The following is a 23,305-nucleotide window of genomic DNA, read 5'->3' on the forward strand; positions in this document are numbered from 1 at the left end:
AGTGCTCCTGGAAGGAGGAGGACTAGGAGGTCTGTGCACAAAGTGGACACATCACTTGTCTCCTAACATCAGGGATCCTCAGCATCACTGGCATCTCATACTGAACTTCAGCAAATAAGGGATCCTTATTCCCCACCAAACATACACAAGGTGCATGTGACATTTAATTCTGGAGAAACTGAAACTGAGCTTCTGAATGGGAAGCTACAGGCACCCAGAACCTGCAGGCTGGGCTGCCAGAAAGCCAAGGTAACTGGTGGGACTGGGAGGAGACTTTAAAACAAAAAGCTTATTCTCTCCAAGTTGGGGACTTCCTCCACCTTTTGTATCCAGCCAGAGAGTAAACTGAGGCTGTGGGTGGCTGCTTGTCCCTGCTCCTGGACAGCCTGGGGCCTCACCAACCACTGTCACAGCCCCTGTCCCACACAGGGATCCAACACCCCACCTGGAGACAAGACCCACTTCACTCCCCACATGGGAGAGGGATGACACGGGACCATCTGCGGGGAGGAGGGGGAACAACAGTGCTCCTCAGATGGAGGTGGCCCTGAAAATGTGGCTCCCCCAGCCCTGCACGTGGGCCAGGGGCCCAGCCAGACGCAGGGAGCTGTCTCCCAGCTTCCCCACTAAGCCCCCAGGCTACACCTCAGAGCAGTACAACTCTGCCATAAATATCCCAGATTAATTCTGATCCCAGCATCAAATCCACTTAAGAGACTTAAAAGCCTCCGAGTCCCCAGAGCTGCCTGCCCAAGGAGGGCTCTGCAAATGAGTCCTGGGCTGCAGAAGAGAAATATTATCAAACAAGGCAAGCCATTTGTACAATTTTTAGTAATGTCATTTGCAAGAGACAAATGGGACAAGATAGCTGAGTTGATGTCTTGTACTGGAAGCACAGGCACAAAAATCCTCCTGTACTGGACCTGGATACACAGGGTAGGATTCGTGTAACTATTCCATGCTTTCTGGAAATAGCCTTCTCCTTGAGGGATTGATTGATTGACTGATAAATGACAGCATGCTCTCCAGTCTATTAAAGGAGCTATTTGCTTAGTTTTCATAGAGACATCTCTATAAAAAAGCCTAAAGTGATTACCCCAACATCATAAAAAAAGCCTTAAGTGTTAACTCTGACAGCAAAAAAAGAGCTGGGGAGAGAGAGCCGCTTCCCTTCCCACTGTGCTCCGGCCAGTGCAAGGCTTGGGAAACAGAAGCAGGCAAGGGGGACACTGTGTGCCCAGCGACCCTTCCAGGGCTCCTGAAACCTCCACGGCGGAGAAAACGCTGCTCCGGAGCAGAACCAGCACGGCAGACTCGCGTACAGCCGGAGCGGCACTGCCAGAGCCAGCGGGAGCTCCCGGGATCGGGGCAGCTCCCCGGGATCGCGCAGGGCATCCCCCCGGCACGGGCTGGGGCTCCACGAGGGAGATGCGGCCGAAGCCACCGGGGGCTGCCCCAGCCCCGGCGGGTCCCGCCCCAGCCCCGGCGGGTCCCCGCAGGGTCGGCCGGACCCACCCAGTGCCTCCCTCCGCGCCCGGCGGGACGGGAATCCCGGGCATCCCGGGCATCCCGGGCATCCCGGTCCCGCGGAACGGGCATCCCGCAGCCCTGGCCCGGGGATGGCGAGGGGTTCGCCCGCCCCGCCAGTCTGAAGCGGGAGGTCCCGTATCCCGCATCCCGGGGTCTGGCGGTCCCGTATCCCGCATCCCGGGGCTGGCGGCGGGCGGGAGCCGCCGTGTCTGTATTTATAAATCTAAGGAATTCGAGCTCAGCGGATCACAAACAGCCCATTGTGCCGTATCAAGCAGCGAAGTGGGCTCGTAATCCGATGCATGCTTTTCCCACTCCGCTCCTGGAAAGCCAAGCCTTAAATACTTTTCCAGAAGTAGAAACGCGCCGGGAAAGCGCCGAGCTCAGTTCCTGCTATTCCCGAATCCCCGCTACTTGAGAACCGCGCAACTAAGCGGCTTTCCCGACGCTGGAAAGACGCAGACGATTAATTACAGATTAGAGAGGCTGGAATAGATGCGGCGGCCGGGAGCGCAGGCGGCCCCGCGCGGGGCGGGCAGGCGCTGGCCGGGGCCAGCCCGGTGGCGAGCGGCCAATGTTTACTGACCCCGGGCCGGGTCACTTTCGATACCGGCGGCAGCCGCTCCTGGGCACTGCCCGGGGGGCGAGCGGCTCCCACGGGGCACCCCCGTCCCCGCGGCGCGTTCGCTGCCGGTCCGAGCGCCGCGGGGAGAAGGGCAGGGCTCGCCCCGCTCCTCCCAGCGCCCCGGTCCCGCTGCCCTGCCCGGGGCATCCCCCGAGCGCGGGGACAGCCGCGGGCACGGGGCAGCCCCGGCCGTGCCGCCGCGGCTCCAGCCCCTCCGGGACCCCGGGACAGAGCACGAGTGACACACGAGTGACACCGGACGGGCTGGGGCTGAGGGGGGACATCCCACCGCCGCGCCCGGGGCTCGCTCCGGGGCATCGCCGCAGGGAATCCCGCCGCTCCCAGCGCCGGTGCGCGGGGCGGCTTTGGGGACCCGAAGGCAGGAGGGGTAAGGGAAGGGAAACCCCGCTACCGAAACACCCTCCGCGGAAAAGGGGCAAAGAAAGGCTGTGAGCGCTTACTTCTCGTGCCTGGCGTTCTCCTGGATGGCGCTCAGCACCCCCGGGGGCGCGGGGGGGACGCCCTGCTGGAGCCGGCATGTGGCCAGGTGCCGGTGATGCTCGTCCTGCAGGCAGGCATTTTCGTGGTACAACTTGGCCACTTGCTGCTCCAGCTCGTCTATCCTCCGCTTCTGCTTCTCCAGCAGCTCCTGCTGCGTCTCGATAATCTTGTTCAGCTCCTTCAGGTACTCGGCCGCCTTGCTGGGGTTCTCGGCGGGGCTCTCCATGGCCGCCCCGCAGCTCGGCGGCGCGGGGAGGGGGCAGGTGCGGGCCGGCCCCGTCCGCCGGCAACTTGAGCGAGAGGGAAGGAATAAATAACCCCCGGGAACCCGGCCCCCCGCGGCCCCGCGAGTCCCCTCCTAGAGCCGCGGCCGGCCGGCCGGGCGGCGGCCCCGCGCCGCCATTGCTGCCGCTCGGCCCCCGCTCGGCGAGGGCAGGGCCGCGGCCCGGGGGAGCCGCCCGGAGCCGCCCGGGCCCCGCCGCGCCGCCGCTCGCCCGCCGCGCCCGCGCCCGGCCCCGCGCCCGTCCCGCCCTGCCCGCGCCGCAGCCCCGCTCCGCCGTCGCCTGGCAGCGCCCGCGCCCCCGCCGCGCTCCGGGCCGGGCATGGGCGCGGGCTGTCCCTGCCGCGGGGCCGCCGCGCCCGCCTCCCCGCCGGGCTCCGCCGCCGGGATGCGCTTAAGTAGCGCCGGCTGCTCCTCCGGGGGGCTGGCGGGGGCTCCGGGAGCGCCCCATCCCTGCATCCCATCCCCGCGCCCCATCTCTGCATCCCATTCCTACATCCCATCCCCGCGCCCCATCCCTGCATCCCATCCCCGCGCCCCATCTCTGCATCCCATTCCTACATCCCATCCCCGCGCCCCATCCCTGCATCCCATCCCCGCGCCCCATCTCTGCATCCCATTCCTACATCCCATCCCCGCGCCCCATCCCTGCATCCCATCCCCGCGCCCCATCTCTGCATCCCATTCCTACATCCCATCCCCGCACCCCATCCCTGCATCCCATCCTTGCGCCCATTCCTAGATCCCATCCCCGCGCCCCATCTCTGCATCCCATTCCTACACCCCATCCCCGCGCTCCATTCCTGTATCCCATCCCTGCCTCCCATCCTTGCGCCCAGTCCTGTATCCCATCCCCGCGCCCCATCTGTGCATCCCATGCCCGCGCCCCATCCCTGCATCCAATTCCTGCATCCCATCCCCGTATCCCATGCCCGCGCCCCATCCCCGCGCGGCTCCGGGCGGTTCCCCCGCGGCCGGGGAGCCCCGGGAGGGGCGCGGGAGCGCTGCGGGGCCCCGGGGCGGTGCGGGCGGTGGAGCGGGGCGGCCCCGGCCCCGCGCCCCGGGAGCAGCGATGTGCGCGGGGGCGGGCGGGGAGCGGGACCCGCGGGACCCGCCGGGAGAGCGGAGCTCTGACCCGGCACAGCTGGGAACGGGCTCGCATTGCCGAGGTGGCAGCGGGGGTTGGCCCCCCGAGCTGGGTCCCCAGCAGAGCCCCCCGCCCCTCCCGTCAGCATCCCTGACATTAAAACCTACGCTGGTGAAACGCCGCTTCCCGCTAAGGCTGCATCGAGCCAAGAAAAGTTGCTGAGGTCTGGGTCCTGTATCATCCCAAGTGTGTGTTGGGAATGCTTGTGAGAACCGGGAGTAGGAAAGGGAAACAGAGGGAGATACTGCAGGAAGAAGATAGGAAGGTGAAGACGTGCTTTTCTCCTCCCTTCCTCTTCATGTCTCCTTAATTTTTTTTCTCATTTTTCTACCTCTTCTCTCCACCTTTCGACTTCTCAAGTTTTCGATTAATAACATTTTCTTAGAGCAATTGTTTTGCTGTCACTGCTTCCCAAACCCTTCGTGGTGGAGTCAGCCCTTTCTCACCTTTGCCAGGATGTGCTGCCTCAGGAGGACGGCTGATGCAGCAGAGCAAGGGGGTGCGGGACCCGCTGCTGGAGGGGCTGCAGGCTCTGTGTTGTCCCCATCTGTGCACGGCCTGGGGGGTGAAGGGTTTGGAGCGGAGCTCCCAAGCAGAGGGTGGATGTCCCAGCTTCTCCCCCTCTGCCTCTGGCTGTCAGCACGGGGAACAGGGGCGTGAAGGGAGGACACAGCCAGAGACTCCTCTGGCAGCTCCCATGGCCGTTCTGGCTTTAGGTAGAAATAAGTTATTGGCAAAACTGTTACTCTTGCTCTGACATATGTGCAGCAAAGGCTGTTGTGACTGTCGAGGTGACTGAAGCATGAAAGACTAATTTCCAGTCCTAGTGGGGATCATGAATTCACAGAAAAGTCTTTAGCTGGTTTTTGAAGAGGCCAAGCTTCTTTCCCAGTAACTTGATCAGTATTTTTCATTAGAATAGTTAAAAATATATTTTTTTTTCAGAGTACTGTTTGTCCAGAATATACTTGCTGAAGCACAGTTTGCTCTGTGTGGAAAGAAATGCTTATCACAATATCTCACTGAGGCAACCTGCATAGCTGTAGGCAGCCAGAATATTTGTCAGGGGTTAAATCAACAAATAAAGTGAGTGAACTTGTTTCTTATATGCAAAATAAAATGCAAAGTAAGACACTCAAAACTCATTAAGGTATCTGGAGACAATAAAAGCTTATTAATCATTTTACAGTGAGGATCTGTTTGAGACACCCCCTTTTAGGCAGAAATGCCTGAGTTCATGGGAGGCACAAGCCAGGTTAAGTGTGATGAATTTCCTGCTTTCTTTTCCAGATTGGAGGAAAATGCCTCCATTCCCAAATGGAAAGTTGTATCTGGTTCAGCTCCCAGCCTTGCTAGAGGAGCTGACTGAGGAGGAGTAGCTCGTGGGGGGACTGGCTGCTTGGTTCTGTCTGTGTGGTTTGGGAGGGTTTTCTGAGAGGATCCCAGGAATGAGATAATGAACTTGACCTCCCAGTCAGCAGCTTGTGCTTTCCACAGAGGACATGGAGAACATCAAACCCAATGGGAACACTCTCCCCAGGAAACCATAAATTAGTCTGAAAAACGCATTAAACCCTGAGAAATGCCCTGGGGTTGGCACCTGGCTCCCTGCACCATGTTCCTGGTGTGTTCTGTGTGTTGCTGCTGCTCAGCACTGAAAGGGGAAGGAGGGCTCTGTGTCTGAGGGGTTGTGTCTGTGCCTCACAAAGCCCGTGTGCTCCATCACACTCCATAAATGAACAAGAAGAGGTAAACCTGGAAGATAAGCATATTCATGGAATCAGTAATATATGCAATCTCTATCTGTGAAGACACAGATTGTAAAAGCAGATCCAGCTTGTTCAGATTTGCTCAGTTAGAAAATTAAGTGACATCAAGCCTAACCTTTTTAAATTTGAAAATCACCAAAATAGCATTTTTATTACGTGCTGACATCATAGCTCAGACCATCCATTTCTGTAAGCCAAGCAGCACATGGTTAATTCTTGCCTGGGAAAGTGCCAAGGAGGATTTAAATATGAAAGGAAATGGTTCTCATTCAGAAAGTGGGATTCTCTTACTGATTCATTACTGGCAAGACATAAATCACAGGGTGGTTGAGATTGGAAGGGACCTCTGGAGGTCATCAAGTCCAACCTCCCTGCTGAAATATCCCACCATGCTTTGGAAGAACCTTAGGAAGGCCTTAACTTAAGTCTTGGCATTTTCTGACAGAGCTCAAGGAGTGTTTGAACAACACTGTCAGGCACAGGGTGGGATTGCTGGGGTGTCCTGGGCAGGGCCAGGGTTGGACTCCATGATCCCTGTGGGTCCTTTCCAGCTCAGGACACTCTGTGATTCTGTGTTCGCCTGTTCAGTTCTGAAATTGAATTGTCAGAGTTAAGTTTATGGTGCTGCATAAAAACTAAGCATAAAATGTCACTGTTTCAAAAGTGGTTTGGTGTGGCTAACACTGCCATGGGTGAGCAAACAGCTGAAATAATTTTTTCAAAGTAAGATAAGACCAGGAAAAAGCCTCTGATACATATTTTTCCATGTAAAATTAATTAGGTCAGCGTAATATAAAAAAACCAAGGCCTCAGAAGTCATGCCGTGATTTGTGCTCAATCTTAACTCTGCCCTCCATCTCTCTCTTTAAAAGTTCTCTTCGAAGCCACTTCCTTCTTGCTTGCATTTCTCTCTTAGTCTCCCCCTCACCCCTCTCCCTCACTTCTTGGTTCTGCTTTGTTGTGTTGAGACATTAAGGAATTTTATCCTGCTAATTGAGTTTTTCCTGTTGTCAGAGTTTATATGTAGGTCCTAAAATCCCAGAATGGTTTGGGTGCGAAAGGACCTTAAAAATCATCTCATCCTGTCCCCTGCCATGGGCAGGGACACCTCCCACCAGCCCAGGTTGCTCCAAGCCCCGTCCAACCTGGCCTTGGACACTTCCAGGGATGGGGCAGCCACAGCTTCTCTGGGCAACCTGTGCCAGGGCCTCACCACCTTCCCAGGGAAGAGTTTCCTCCTCACATCTCATCCAAACCTACTCCTCTAAACCTACCTGGGTTTAGGAACCAAGCTCTTTCACACCATGTACTTAGGACACATGGAAGAGGGAACATACATGGACAAAAAAGAGAAAGCACAGCCAAAGACATGAAATCTTCTAGAAACTGTGATGTTTCGGGCTTGTTCTTTTCCCTCTCCTGCTCACACCTAATTTCAGGACCTGACATCTTATTTCTCTTATCAGTTCATTTGATTTCTACTTACAAGCACCAAACTTCCTTATGCCCTTTCCAACCACAAATCTTTTTCAAGATAATCTCTTGTAAAACATGATCATATTACCATTTAACCTTTTTTCTTAGTTAAATGGAATGTATTTGGACTGATCTACGTACCTCAGCCCTTCTTCCAAACAGGGGGAATATCTGACCAGCTCTCAGTCAATCCTGGAGCTTTCTGGGTTGCACCACCCCATGTGTGGCTCTGATGGCCCTTTTGGACAATTGGGATGTTCTTACCCTGACCAGCTCCTAAACTATTTGAAATATCCCAAGCTAAGCATGATAAAACTACAGCCCATATTTTAAGGCAGCAGCACAAGGCAGTGGAAAGTTCAATTTTAATTTTATGAGTGCTGATCCTGAGTGGTCTGATCATTACTGTTTGTAGAAATTGCCTTTTGATTTACGAAAAAAATGATAAATTGGCTCTTCCAGGTTCTGTAGCTGAATCTGGAAGTTTGCCTGCAGTGTGGTCCAGAGCTAATCCATCTAAGTACCCAACTTTAACCAAGTCTTTCATTCTAATGAGCCTTTCATAAAAGTATTTCCTTTGTGTTTTTGTTGGTTTCTGTGAATTCTCCCAATATATCTTGTTTGAGTAAGTGATACCAGGGAATGTCAGTAGGCAAAAAAATGTGTCCTCCTGTGCAGAGTCCTTGGGAAAGGACTGTGTCTTTGTGTCCTGTACATGAAAAGCACTGCTGATGTAAGGTATCAAACAACTCAATATAAAAGTGATAATATAATAAGGATAAATAATGATGATATAAATATATCCCTAATATATAAGGGAAAAATTAGCAAGGAACACTTTGCTTCTTTGGGGAAAGAGGAAAGTTCAGTGATGGGTTTATAAAGGAATGAATGTGATGTTCAAAGACATGGTTCCCAGTTTTTCTTGGGGACTGGGATGTGGGAAGGTGGCAGTGGCACCAAGACTGGGATGTGTGTGGGACTCTCAGAGTGAAATCAGAGAAAACCAGAAAGAGTTTTGCTGTGAAAGTGGTAATTAATTCTAAAACTGGACTAAATTGAACTTAGAACTGTAGTTTAGCAATAAATATAATGAAATTGGGAGTATGGTTGTAATTGTTCCATCACTAATTAAAGAAGTTATTTTATAAATTGTGCAGAAAAGAATTTCTTGGTGCTTCAGCTGGGATTGAAGCCAAACCAGAGCTGGAATGAAGGACACTTTTCATTAACACATAATATTTTGAGTTGTGGGAAAACCTGGGACTGAAGGAGGAAAATACAAGCTGCAGAAAAGAAAAGTGCCAGACAAAATGCTTCCCATTAGATAAGGATGGACAGCACAGGCTCATTGGCAGGGACAGAACACCCTGAATACTGAAAGGGGAAAGTAAACAAACAAACCCCTCCCAAAATTGCAGCTTCAGAAATTCCCTGAAAACAAAGAGAAAGCAAATGCCAAAATAGCCCTTTCCATGTTTCTCACCATTTCTTGTGATTCCCTGATTTCATTGCAACGTTGCTGCTCTTGGGGGCTTATAAAGCAATAAAATATTATCTACAATATCAAATACCATAATTTCCATATAAAATAAAAGCCCAAACCTAAGTTTTCTTGAAGTCTTTTCTGGATAAAAACTTGGTAAGCAAACTTGCTCATAGAAAACTGTTGGAGATTTTTGTGTATGTTTTTTTTTTTTTTTAACATAAATGAATAATTATCTCAGCTGCAGCTGCCAGAGTTAAATTCGCCTGCTGTTTTCCATTTTAAGATGTTTTATTCCATTTTGATTCCATACATTTCCATTCTAATATTTTCTCTGCTCCACTTGGTCAGTTTTTCCATGTTTGCCATATCCTTTAGACTGAATGAATTATCTTGGCAAATCTCAGCAAACACTGCTTTTCGGAATAAGGTTATGAGGAAACATGAAAATCAGATAATATTCTGTTCTTTTTTAAACTTCCTTGGGAACAGAAATTAGAGAAAGGTCAGAATAAGCAACTGTGATAAAATATGAAGTCCTCAGAAATATGTATTTCTTTTCATGGAATCTCCTGAGCTGGAAGGACCCACAAGGATCATTGAGTCCAGCTCCTGGACCTGCACAGGACACCCCAATAATCCCACCCTGTCCAAATGCTCTTTCCACAGGCATTTTAAATTGGACCCCTCCACTGATGAAAACTAAGGATTTTTACCATCAATTCCTTGTTCTGCAATTGTCATGTTGCTTCCAAGGATGCCATGAACAGAAGCTCAGATGGGCACAGGAATATTTTTTTTTACATTAGGAAAACAGTTCTGCCTTCAAAGAGAAGTTTAAATAGTAATAAAAAAAATTTAAAAGTGGGGAGACATCCTGAAAAATCACTCCCTAATTGTGTGTGCAGTATGTATCCTGTTAATTCTGTCTGAATCCAATGGATAAAATCACAAATCGTTTCAGAGCAGGGCATATCATCCTGTACCTGTCCTTGCCATCAACAAAACCCAGAGGAAAAAACCCTATTTACTCATTTCATAGGAGTTGCAACAACATCTAAATCCTGAAGGCTTGGAATCCCCACCTCTTATGCATTCAGACCACCTTTTAATGGATATATTCCTATGTATATCTGACTGGTTTTAATATTGATATGGAGCATTCCACCTGCTTTTTGGAATTGTATAGCATCCTCAGGCCAGCTGCACTATCTGCTGACAAGATCAACACACAAAAATACCACATTTCTATCTTTAATGCATGAGAATAGGTAGAAAAGGGCAGTGTTAATTCAGGCAGTCATTAACTGAAACAGGTCACGAGCAAATCAAATTATGCTCTGAGAAAAGGGGTAGATTTTTGATCCTGCGGTCATAAAAATATATTTGAACCAGTGCAATTAGTCCATGTTTGCTCTGACTCACCATATTTTCACTCTTGTTGGTCTGCAGTTGTTCAGACTGCTGTTCCATAGACTTCATTTCCAGAGAGGAACTAGTAATATCATTGAGTGTGTGTGTGAAGAGAAGGAGAAATAACCTTTGATTTATAAAAAAGGTGGAAAAAACTCACACCCCAGCTTTATCACCAACAACAGCTGAGGGAAATTTCGGTTCTTTCATTTTATTTGCAGCAATACTTAAAAATAGATCTGCAAATTCAGACTGGAAACTCTTCTATCCTTTTCCAAAGGAAAAAAAAAGAAAAAAAGAAAAAAAAGAAAAGTACCTCACAAAATGGACAAATCAATTCCAATTGCTTCTTGTCCAGAGAAACAGCACTAAACCTCAAGGTGTCTTAGGTAAAGATTCCAACTCGGGAAATGAAAAGCTGAACAAGAAAATGCTGAGGTCAGGCAGGCTCAACCTTTCCTTATCCCTTTTCTTATCCCCTCTCTTTCATGCTGTTGGGAAGCACATGGAAGGGATGAAATGTGTTGCTGCTGAGCTGTATCATTAGGAACAGTCTGTTATTTACAATTTCAGCCTGGGAGCCTCAGCAAGTCCCTTATCCCTTGATCTGCAGACTCAAATAATAACACACAAATAACTGTGTGTGACTCCTCAGCCTCCCCCCACTGAGGAGCAGTTTGTGCTGCCACTGCCCCAGAGTGATGGAGTTCAGCTCTGGTGAACTCAGAGAAGGTTTAAAGATAAGAGAGTTATTTTTGTCAAGGCTTACATGAAAAAATGTCTTTGCTGCCTCATAATTGCCAAATATTGCCTTTTTTTCTAGAGTTGCATAAGCAAGGACTACGAAACCCTGGGAATACTGGGGGAATCCAATCTCAAGGGTATGTTGTCCTTATGGAGTAGGTGGCTTTTGTTGCACATTTCCTGTTACTATTAAAAGCTCACAATTCAAATGCCTCACATGAACATGGTGCAGCCCCAGTCTCTTGGCCATACAAACAGGGCTCTTTGCACCCTGCTTTCACTTGGAGCAGAACCCCTAAAAAGCCCTGATCCTGCTCTTTAGAGATCTGAGAGAAACGCAGTAGCTTTTGGAAGCTTTTCCAGTTGAAATGTTAAGAAAAAGGAAAAGAACCAACAAAAGAGATGTACTTGCTTTTGGAAGCTTTGGGGCTCTCTCAAGAGGAGGCTCCATCACAGCCTGAAAACAGGCTCTTCAGAGGGAACAGTTTTTCTAAAACAAAGGAACTTCCAGAACTCACCCTGTCAGTGAGTAGCTGGAGGCAAAAGGGACTTGATTCACTCTAAAGATGAATTGGAATTCTACTGGAAAGGAAAAGTAAAAAGGGAAAGTGCTGCTGCTACAAAGAAGAGATGGAGCTCTAAATTCTGGAAGTGCAATACAAAAAGAAGTGGTTACATTTTTCATAAGTCTCTTTGTGCATGTTTCTTTGTCAAAGTTTTACCAGGTCATTTATCCAGAGGAGAATAATGATCTGAACCAGCTCTGAGATCTCCAACAAAGTGTTAATCAGCTGTTTAGAGGTTTCCCCTTGGCTTGGCTCTCAGAACACAAGGAGAAACACCATATCAAAATACATCCTTAGTGAAGATGGTAAATGTAGTTTATTCCCAGTCCCTCAACAGGAATTGAGATCTTAGACTTCTTAAAAATATGGAATGGGCTAATTGGGAGCTTGTGACCAACTGCTGTGGGTTCTTCTGAGCTCCAGCTCTCTGAGGTAACTTGCTCCATGAGATTTCCTGAAGAAGAGCAATCCCACACAAAGATGAACTGCTGTGCTCAGGCTCCTCCTGGGTTCTGTGAGGCTTGTGCTTCTTCCTCAGCCTTGGACAGGATTCCTGAGATCCCACACGGTGAGAAATGCAGTGCCTGGGTGTCACTGAGGCTCCTGGAAATTGTCCTTCATCCGAGTCACACAAAAGCTATGAGAAGGTCTGTTTACAAAAATCCAAAGCAGCAGTGGTTTATAAGGCCCCAAATATCAGGAAAGAAGGAAATGGTATCAATCTGTGCCTGTAGCCAGGTCCAAAACCCAGCAAAATCTGTAAGATCTGTGGTACCTTCCTCCCTCCATGTGTGGGGCCCTCACTGTTCATGACACTTCAGGGGTCAACCACAAAGGGAGGCCTTGGGCTGAAGAACTGTGTGTTTGCTTTTTAAACCTCTCCCCCACTCTTTTGGAACGGGCACAGGAGTGGATTCTGTTTTCTTCAGCAGAGTTTTGATCCTCAACTTGCTCAGGACACTTTCCTTTCTCTGTATTGACAAGTGAGTGCATTTCTACCCTTGGCAGTGCTGCCTCCCGAGAGGAGAAGGTGCAGTTTAAATTGTGTGATAAACCTGTTCCATCTCCCCCCTGGAAAAGCTAATCCTGATCTCTGTTTAAAGCCTTTTGTTGTAGTGAGCTTTGTATTGCATAGCCCCATGTAATCAAGAAGTATCCTCTGTATCTGAATTAATTCATGTTCAGCTCTTTACTGAAGCACACAAGTGGCACTAATCAAATACTTTGGGGTGAGTGATCTTGAAACCTGCCTTTGAGGAATACTGTGACAGGGTCCTGTGAACTGTGAACTTTGCTTTGCCTGTCAGTGAACCAGCATTTAAAAGTCCCTTGCTGCATTTACTTGCTGAATTACTACAGGAAAAAGATGCATTATTAATGTTTGGGTCTATCTTTCACCTGAAGAAGATATTTTCCAAAAAGCAGTGTAAAGAAAAGGGCTCATGATTGTGTTTGTACTGCTCAGATCTGTTGAGGAGCATAGTTATTCCTTTACTTTAATGTGTGGCCTGGGAAGACTCTTTCACATTGCAAAAAAATTCACTTTACAGCTACGTTTTTTCAAAAAATGGTTGTCAAAAAGTCGTGGTTGTGCCATGTCTGTGTTTGATGCTCACTACAAGGTGACATTTAAAATAGATCTCCAGGAATTTCTGATGTAGAATGAAATAAATTCAGTCCTAGGGAAAAAAAAGGGCTTTCAAAAAGCTGTAGCTACAACTGTGAGCAGGTTTCAGCCCATTCCTTTTTGGCTTTATTGTCTGTTAGTTTTTTTTCCCCTTTAAACTCCCAGAATTTCTGGCCCTACATGTGCCATACCTGCTGCAAGGGCCAGCATGGAGAATTTACCTGATAGAAACACTCTGCAAAGCAAAGGCAGAGCTCAGGAAATCAGGAGGCCTTTGCCTTGGTGTTCACTCCCATTTCAGAGAACACCTGACAAAAAGGGATGTATTTCCATCATATTCACCCTGGAAAGAGAAGCAGACAAAGCCCCTGTTCTGCTTGCTGCAACCACAGCTGGAACCTGACAAGGGACTTTTTTTCTCCCCTTTTTTATTCTTTTTTCTTCCTTTTCCCCCTCTTCCCTCCCTCCTCCTCCTTTTCCTTCTCCTTCCTTTTCCTCTTCCCCCCTTTTTTTTTTTCATTTTTAATTTCCCTTTTTATTTTGCAACAGAAAGGTGCTGCTGATATTCATCAGCCGGGTTCCACTTCAGGGCAGTGGCAGCACCTTGTGAACTCAAGGTCAGCAAAACTGTAACTCAGACACTCTGCTCTTCATCTTCCTCTGTTTCAGTGCAAAATGAGGAAGAATTCTGCACATGCACAGCATTCCTCCTCAAATGATGCCAGCAAACGTGCTGCTCGGGGAAAGGCTGCCTCTCAGCTCCTACACAATCCAACTGGCAAAGAAAGCAGGCCCTTGTTATGCAAAATCCTTGTTTGTAAACACTGTTCTGCCTTTAAATTGATTTGAATGCTTTGCCTTGGAGAGCTCCTGCTCCGCTTTTCCCAACAGAACCCACCCCAAGTGCCATCTGGTGGCAGCAGCACATTGAGGCTGCACAAAACGTGGCAGGGAATTACGAAGGGGTAAATTTCCAGCAGAATGCGAAGGGATTTAACCGGGCAGTTCCCTTAACATGTGTTATAACACGTGGATCACCCGAGGTTAGAAAAATTCCCGCAAAGACAGGGAACTCAGAGGGAAAATATAACTTGTTCTGTGACTGATTGTCAGACCAAGATAAATGTCAGCACAGATATTAGAATGGAATAATTTTCAATTTCCTATTAAAAACCAAGCTTATTTCCCTTCCTATCCCTGTCTCTATCCCTGTCTCTCTATCCCTATCCTGTTCCCATTCAAGAATTTTTGCTCAATGCTTATTTGTAGGGAGAAACATTTTTTCCTTACTAAAGGGAAAACACTCAGCACTGCTCAGTGCTGTGTATGGGTTCTTTTGGTAATCATGACTTATCACAGATACCCCAGACCTTCAGGTTTTGGAGCCCAGACTTGGATAGGTTTCATACTTGAACTATTATTATTATGACATTTATGAAAAGGTGAAAAATCCTTTGGGAGAACTATTTGAGATTCAGCCTCTCAAGGTAAATTTATGACTTTTTTTTTTCCTTGGGAGGCTTTCCTGGGGTATCTTGGCCTCTGTCTCTGCATATCTGGAATTACAGTTTCCCCCAGGTCTGTGTTTTTCGGGCAGTGTCTCCCAGCTGGATCCCAGACCCAGGTTCCATGTTCTCTCCTTGCACAGGGATGTGTTCAGGCAGGAGCAGCCAGTGCTGTGTGGCAGCGTTTCATCTGTTATGAAATCCTTCCGGGAGGAGAGAACGGAATAATCAGGTGGATTTGCTTTCTCTCCTTGTCTCTGGATGTCGGTTCTTGAGGCAGAGCTGCTGACTAAGGAGCAGTGTTTGGTGCTGGGTTCCAGTTCTCCAAAGGAGCTGGGTGAGTGCCTATGGAAAGCTCAGTTATTCCACAAGCACCCCTACAAATCATCCCTGCAAAGCACGTACCTGCAGGTTGCTAACTTATGTCCCATTAAAAATATAACCTCATCTGGAATCGAAAAAGTCCTATTCTAGCTGGAAGCATTTCACTCAAGAGCCACCATTAAGCATATTTCCTCAAGCAGGCTCTTTTCAGGCAGGGTGGCTGCTGGTGGTCACACCAGGCTGTGTCACCTCCCCTGTGTGTGTCCCCACACGGGATGTGGGTCAGAGCCAAGGGCCTGTTCCTCTCAGGCCATCTGTGTTTGTGGTGCTGACTCAATATGTGCAACTTCAGTCATCCTTCCCCACCCATCTGTCACTGCTGTTCAGCCCCCAGCCCGAGCAGGGAGGTGGGACAGGTGACCCCATGGTGGTCCCTCCCAGCCGTGTCCATTCTGTTGCTGACTGCAACGTGCAGCTTGGACCCCTGTCTCCCAGCTCTGTGGCTGACCCCATCCCTAGGTGTTATCATCTCCTGACTTTCCACACCATGACACAAAGCTCTCTGCAAAAGGGACTCAGGATGTCAAAGGACATCGAAGGACATAGGAGTGACCTCCAGCATTTGGTGGCAAACTGAGGGTGCAACCTATCTCTTAGTCTCATGCTCTTAATGATTCAAACCAACCAAAACAGGATGATGATGGATAAAAAATATATCTATGTGAAGTGTCATCCTAAGTAAAGCTTCTTTCTGTTGCTGAAACAACAGCAGGGGATGAAGTCATCCCTGGAGGCCTCAACGAGGGCCTGTTGTGCTGTTCTGTGAATCACCCCCAGAGCAGCTCCTCACAGAACCTGTAATTTCCACAGGCACAATGTCCAATTTCAATGCAGGGACAAGTGAGAGGGAGGAGAGCACTCTGAGGTGAATCACTCACACGTGTACTTGTCAAGTGAGAAGAACATGAGTCAACCCCCCGGCAGTGCTGGGGCTGAGGAGGGTCTTCTTGTGGGATCCCTGGGGTAGGAAACATCCTTGAGCCTCCTCAGCTCAACTCCCCAGCACTGGGCACCACTGACTTGGCCAAAGGGGGCAAATGTGAGAGGGCAGCCAGGCTGGCACAGTCTGCTCCAAGGCCACCATCGACCTGCTGAACACCCCGGCTGGGGCAGGGAGGGAGAGGGCAGGGGACATGTGGCACTGGAGCACATCCCACTCCAAGTGCTGCACCTACAGAGCTGTGACAGTCTTGGTGCCTGGGTACACTTCACCCACTCAGATCCTCATCTCAGGATCACAGAATCCCTTAGGCTGGAAAAGCCCTCGCAGCCCATGGATCCCCCTGTGCCCGATGCCCACCCTGTCCCCCAGCCCAGAGCACTGAGTGCCACGGCCAGGCCTTCCTGGGACACCTCCAGGGCTGGGCACTCCAAACCTCCCTGGGCAGCCCCTGCCAGTGCCTGACAGCCCTTTCCAGGAAGAAATTCTTCTTGACTTCCAACCCAAACCTCCCCTGGCCCTGGCCCAACTTGAGGTTGTCAAATGCAACCTTTGACCAAACAGCACCATGTCCACTAAACCTACCATGAAGTGCCACATCTAATCCTTTTCTGAGCACTTCCAGGGATAGGGACTTCCCCACTTCCCCGGGCTTCCCATTCCAATGCTTACTCACTCTTTCAGTGAAGAGCTTTTCCTAATATCCAACCTGATGCCATCATTTCTAGAGCCATGAGCTTTCCTGTGTGGGGTGGAGGCTGAGAGAAAGGCCTGGGAGCAGATCTGGGCTTAGTAAAACTGGCTGTGTGCAGCCATAGTGCTGAAACTGGGATCTAGGAGCCAGCAGAGGCACAGGAGCCTTTCCAAGTTGGCCACTGAAAAATGATTCCAAAGAGAAGTGGTGAGGATTTGGAAGAGAAGCATTAAAAAGGTGGAAAAGCACTGACACACATCCTACTGTGGTGGGATGAGGAAGCATCCACAATGACTCCCATCACTATCTGTATCTCTGTGATATGGGCCTGAGTAGAAAAGTCTGTGAGAGGAAAATAATATCATGGAACAGGAAGCTGACAGAGCTTTTCATGGCATAGCTGCATAAATGTCAGAGAAACAAACATGTTTTCCATGGAGGATATCAATAAAATAAAACTACATCAGGAGCATTTAGGAAAATACAAGTTTGGATTAGGAAGTTAAATTAAGAATAAAAAAAAATACAAAACCACTGTAGGGAACAATTAATTCTTCTAGTTCTCCCATTTCTCCAACATTTTGGTTTTCTTTCTTAGTAATAACCCCAGACTCACAGACTTATAGAATACCCTGGGTTGGAAGGGGCCCACAAGGATCACTGAGTCCAACCACATCATGGGTTTGGTCCCTCCCAGTCACGAGTAAAGCCATAGTTTATGTGCAATCTTGTGCTGATTTTCCAGGCATTACAGCTGAGAAAGTAAAATGCTGCAGGAAACAGGAAATACAGTATTTGCACTGGACTGATGAAAACTCCTACAGACAATGAGCACCAGCAATAATATTGAGGGTTAGAGTGGCAAGGGGTGAAATCCCCATGCCAGAAAAAAGAATAAGATATAAGGATTAGGCCAACACAAGGAAATTCCAGCATAGTCCATTGAGGTTTTCTCCAGAAACTTGGAAATTTTCCAAGATTTTCCTAGGTAAGATCAGATCTGAAATCCTATGAGATCACTGAGACATGAACCTCTCCCTCTGGAGGGAGAATTCCCTGGCTGCAACACCGTCATTTCCCATTCCTGATGCCTGAGAGCAGGGAAGGAAGGAGCCTCTCCTTCCAGCACCTGGGTAAAGAGCCCACATGTGCCAGTTTTTCCAGCTCTCCTCCACTATTGGGAGGCCAGCACATCAGTTACTCTGAAGTGGTTCCCTGGGAGCTCTTGGAGCTCCGAGCAGAGCTGCTGATGCCGAGTTCAACAGCCCCAGCTGTCGGGACCTCAGAGCAGCGTTAGCACTGATTAAAGGCTCAGATCCTCTGCTGCCCCTGCTCATCTTCAGGATCTGAGGATCTCCAACCCTCCCAGAACAGCCCCGACCTTTCCTGGGAGGAAACTGCTTGTTTTTAGCATGACGTTGTGCTCGTGTCACATCAGCCCCCGGAGCTGCTGATCCCAAAAAGGGTCGGTGGTCTGGACAGGCAGGAGCTGTTTCCAGACATGTATACATTTCTATCAGTGTTAATACATAAACTGTCAGGCTTTATAAGCTGCCTTTCAACTGAGAGACCAAAGTATAATTCCTCAGTTCTGCTATAAATAGTTTAAAAGCTGCCCTGACCTCCACCCCAACATGTGCTGTGTGAATGAACTGCTACGTCCAGAGCAACTGCGAGGGCTGTGCAAATCAGCTCTTAACTCTGGCACCTTTTTAAAAGCATGAAACCTTGGCTTTCTGCAGAATGATTGCTCTACCTGCTGTAAGTAGGAAGTGTTTTAGGGTGGGAATATGTAATATTTATGTGTATTATTAGGGAAAAATGCAAGATCCTGAAAGTCATTGAATTTTCTATGTATGAAACGTATGAATAATTTGATCTAACTCACCACTGGCATATACAATCACAGCAAAAGAATTTGTTGTATTGTACAGCTGGACACTGTAAGGTAACAAATATTTTCACCTAAGCAGCCTTTCTTAGAATTACAACAAAGCTGTAAATCTTGAGCAATCCATGTTTTTCCAGTTGATGTTTTCAGGGGCTGCACTGGGACAGGAAATGCTAATGTTGTGAATCGAGAGGCACTAACATCATTCATGTAATGTGCTTTTTAAAACCCAATTCAACAGAATGGAAATCTCCTAGAAAGGTAGATATTAATTTAAAAAAACCCTGATCATCCATTTAAATTAAATGCACACCAGTTCATTCCTCCATGCATAATGCAAACTTCTATTTAGAAGACAGATGCCATAATTTACACAGCACGGAGATACTCAGCTAATGTAACACCTCTGTTTCAGGCAGCAGTAAAACTGTCTTAATTAAGGAAATGCCAACAGATTAAAATGTTCTCATGGTTCATAAAATATTTTAGAGGGTGGCTTGGCAGCATTAGTACAAATGTTGTGAAGCCTGGTGCATTTGAAGCTTATGCTCTGCATTTAAATTATAAAAAAAAGATGCTGTGAACCATGGAAAAAGATGAGAATGTCACATTCATCTCCTGATATATGTAGTTATAGAGTAGTTATAGAGTGGCTCCTATATGGCCGTATTTCAGGGTCATCATTGATGTTCCTACTGTGCTTTTCCATCTACAGGTGAGGTGGAAGTTCCGGCCTCTGAAGGAGCACCAGAAAGGATTTATCTACAGGCAAGGATGGAACTGGAAGATAAAAGGAGCTGAGAGACGGCTGGGTGAAAGAAGGAAAACCCAGCTCCTTTTGTTCACCAGTGAAAACAGTGCAAAGGGAATTCCTGGAGCAGTCAGGGGAAGGTGTCCCTGCCCATGGCACATGAGCTTTAAGGCCCTTTCCAACCCAAACCATTCTGGGATTCTAATTATTAAAGGCTTACAGAAGAGGAACACACAGCACCTGACCTGACTGTAAATAACATACATTCATATGGGCCAAACTAATTTCATTTACAGCCACAGCTGGTAGCAAAAAAATCTCCATAACTGGGGGCTGTTCCAATCAGCACTGAAGGTTTGAGTGAGCAAATCAATTAATTATACATTGATTTTCCCAGGCACGTTTGCTCCAGCAATCACAACTGTGAATTTGGCCCCTGAGTCCTGAAGCAGCTGTTGAATATTTACATCCTGCTCCTGAATACAAACTCCCTGGTTCCTTTTTGGCCCAAGGCAGGGACAGGGAAGGGAACAGCTGTTTGCCAAAGGCCACACAATCACGTTGTACCTGCAGAGAACATTGGGTTCCAGCCTGGCCCAAGGGAGAGGAGATGCTTTGTCTGCTTGCAGTTAGACAAGGATCATAATAGATGCATGTATTCATTTAGTAGAACAAAATAAAGAGAAGGGAAAGATGTGCCTCTTCATAAATTAATACCTGGTTTTGCTGAGTAAAGCAGAAAATAATGGAGATAAGTTTTCCTTCTTCTTTCTGATTTTTACAGGAAAAACTTCCCCATGAACTCATACCCAGAGAGAATTCTGTGTTCTATGAATATAGTTCTGTAAGAAAAGTCCCCTTTTGCACTGAATATGTCAAGTCTCATTGATTTTAACAGTTACTGAGGAAATACAGCTCCTTGCCAGGCACAGAATGATTCCTATACCAATCTGGAGAAAGCTTGGGATTGGCATGTGAGTGCAGAGCTGCCTCAATGAGCACCTGAGAAGTTGCTGGAGCTTAGGGAAGTGAATAAAAATATAAACTAATGGGAAGTGGTGATTGAATAGGGATAAAATAGAGAATGGAAAACTGATGTGATGTTTTAAAATGAGATTTCCTAGTTAGGGTTCAGATATCTGTTACATGGAGCTTTAATAAAGTTTATGCCCTCGCAGTGCTGTATAAATCTGGAGCAGAAGACAGATTTAATCCCATTAAATATGTGTCAGGGATTTAATGCAGTAGATAATAAAACTCGCACTATTAGACCTGGCCTTACAATGATCCATTTTTACCAAATCCGCTGCCTGGGGCTGCAAAAGGAGTTTTGCTTGAGGCTCAGGGCCTGGACTTCACGTTTTGTTATTGATCCCAGGCAGGTGCTGGAGCTGCTGTTTGTTCTCAGCTCTTTTATCCATGCACTGTAAAGCCAGTTTTGTTCCCTTTCTCCAGAGATGGCCACTGAAAATGTAACAGGAATATTTCTACAACCTTCCTTTTAACAGAAATGAGGCAATTTGACCTACTGATTCTGTATGGTTTTTCCTATTTAAGGGCAGAATATCCTCAGAGTTAAAAAGCTGCTGCCAAACCCAACTTCCTTTGCTAAGATAGAGACATCCCCTGGTTCTGCAGCCCCTGTCAGTCCAAATGCCCACACTGGGAGTTGAGGGAATGCCTGCCTTCCAGGTTGCTTGTACACTTTATTTTCTTGTGTCACCCCAACTTTTATCCTTGGCTGAACACAAGTAAGAGAAATAAAGAAAGTTTTGAGCTCTGCAAACATGGAAAACTTTTGTTACCTCCAAAAACATGAGGAGGCATTGCTGAATTTCTGCTCATTAGAAAGCCATTTATACATATTCATTTCTACTCTTTGGTTGGTTGGTTGGTGTTTGAGGACTTTTTTGTGCAGTCTGTAGCAACCACCACCACAGAGCAGATGGAAACTGGCTTTTAAGAATACCCTACTGCTCTGTCCTCAAAAAGTTTAAAGATTCTGGGTCATCATAATCATCCCTGTGGCAGCCGAAATGCTGAGAATTCAGATACTTGGTTGTTTGGGGGTTTTTAAATATAGTAGTGTTCTCTTTACTGATTGAAACCAAATTAATTAATTCTCCAGCTTTTATTATTCTCTTGTTTAAAACTTTTATGCTGTCAAACACTTGATGATTGCTGATCCTAAAGAGCACCAATGAATGTACATTCCATGGCTGAAGTGTGGGGCTTCACTGCCATTTATTTGATGACCACGTGTAAAACGAGTATTTCCAACACGGGGCAACTCATAAAACGTTTTTGTTTTTACTTGTTCATAGTAAAAGTTGGTTTGGAGAACTTTTAATGCTGTGTTTTGCAGTCACTCATCAGGTGATGTTTTCTGTATAACAATGGGAGGAAGTGAAATAAAAGATGTGTTATCATAAACTCAAAGTGTTTGGGAAATTCATGCCAGGTTTCATATGAAGATAAATAATATCCAGACTGTCCAAGTCTACATTATCAGCATCCCATGAAACAGTGAAACTACTCCTGCCTGTTAAAAGTAAACTCACATTTTTATGTCCTTTCTCTTCAGTTTTAGGGCTGCATTTCCAGGATTTGCTGTTGTGATATGAACAGGCAAAGTAAAAAACTGACACAGAAAAGCTAATTCCCTCCCCAGCAAGACAAGAAACACATGGTATGAGACAGGGAAGCCCACTTTTCCTGTTTTTTCAAGAAGAAGATGGAATTTTGCTTTCTTCCCTGTCTCTGGCACCACGTTTGAGCTGCAGTATCTGGAGAGGAAGGATGTGCTGAGTCTCAGGGTGCCTGGGGTCAAGTCCCCGTGGCTTCCTGAGTGATGAGTCAATGAATAAAACTGTTATTTCCCTCCTGGAAGGGGGCACTGGGAGCCATGGAAGTTACAGGGATCATCAGGTAGGGTCAGGTCTCCACGATGTCTCCATGGAATGCCAGGCTGTGTCCCGCTCCAGCTGCACGGGGATGAGGTTCCTGGAGAGCTGTCCCTGGGGGCTCCACACAGGAGCTTTTATTACAACTTTTATTACAGGTGTGATTAGAACACCCCAGGTCTGTGGCACTGCACTTGCTCTCCTGGTCTCTGGTTGCTGGGCTGAGATTTTCCCAGAGGTTCCTTAAATTTTTGTACTTCAGCAATTTCTCCTGGAATTTCCTGCTGAGCTGATGGCAAAAGTCCCCCCTATCCTGGCTCCAAATCCATTACTTTTCCTCTTATCCTAAACATTTCCCTTCTTCTTCCCTTCAGCAAGATGAAGCTGAGACTTTATTATTTTTCACGGTGAAAGGGGGCATTCCCAAGGAATTATGTCAAATTTGGTTAATTTTTAAAGCCAAAAGACTCAGCTTTAATTTACACTCTGAGCTGAATCAGGATCTTGCACATGGCCCGAAGTGCAGCATGTTCATGGCTAAATGTAATCTTCTGCTCCAGTGAAAACCGTGGATATTTCATTGCACAGGGAAGGTTTATCTAAATTCTCACAGTCAAAGCCAGATGCTCACTGGAGAACTGGAGATACCTGAGTGACACCTTTCTGAAGCAATAGGTAACTAATAACCAAACAGAGAGAAGGGGGCTGCCATGGAAATGGGGATATGGCACAGCATTGTCATAGAATCAGAGAATCAGACGGGTTGGAAAAGACCTCCGAGATCATCAAGTCCAACCCTGGATCCAACCCCGCCGTGCTTCCCAGCCCATGGCACTGATGCCACATCCAGTCTCACCTTAAACACCTCCAGGGATGGTGACTCCACCCCCTCCCTGCCCAGCCCATTCCAAGGCCTGATTACTCTCTTGGGAAAAAATTTCTTCCCAGTATCCAACCTAAACCTCCCCTGGCACAGCTGAAGACCCAGCCCTCTTGTCCTGCTGCTGGTTCCTGGGAGCAGAGCCCGACCCCCAGCTGGCTCCCCCCTCCTGTCAGGGAGTTGCAGAGAGTCA

The 23,305-nt window shown here is 47.7% G+C and overlaps 1 protein-coding gene and 1 long non-coding RNA gene across 9 annotated transcripts in view; one reads left to right on the plus strand and one right to left on the minus strand.

The window, feature by feature from the left end:
• Positions 1 to 3,298, minus strand: part of IQSEC1 (IQ motif and Sec7 domain ArfGEF 1) — a 334,245-nt gene extending 330,947 nt beyond the window's left edge. For 7 of the 8 annotated variants that reach the window (XM_064668005.1, XM_064667999.1, XM_064668003.1 and 4 more), the window contains exon 1: positions 2,617 to 2,946. In XM_064668005.1, coding sequence (XP_064524075.1) covers positions 2,617 to 2,882 — 266 coding nt within the window. In that variant the 5' untranslated portion in view covers positions 2,883 to 2,946. Of the gene's footprint in view, positions 1 to 2,616 lie in introns of all 8 variants that reach the window. The other variant, XM_064668004.1, reaches the window with a different exon arrangement.
• LOC135420496 (uncharacterized) lies at positions 2,753 to 21,762 on the plus strand. The gene is made up of 3 exons (XR_010433553.1): positions 2,753 to 2,840; positions 14,813 to 15,006; positions 19,294 to 21,762. It is a non-coding gene; the product is annotated as an uncharacterized LOC135420496 (long non-coding RNA).
• Positions 21,763 to 23,305: the final 1,543 nt, after the last annotated feature.

Source organism: Pseudopipra pipra, chromosome 11 (assembly GCF_036250125.1).
Source record: "Pseudopipra pipra isolate bDixPip1 chromosome 11, bDixPip1.hap1, whole genome shotgun sequence".
In the NCBI taxonomy this organism is placed as follows: Eukaryota; Metazoa; Chordata; class Aves; order Passeriformes; family Pipridae; genus Pseudopipra; species Pseudopipra pipra.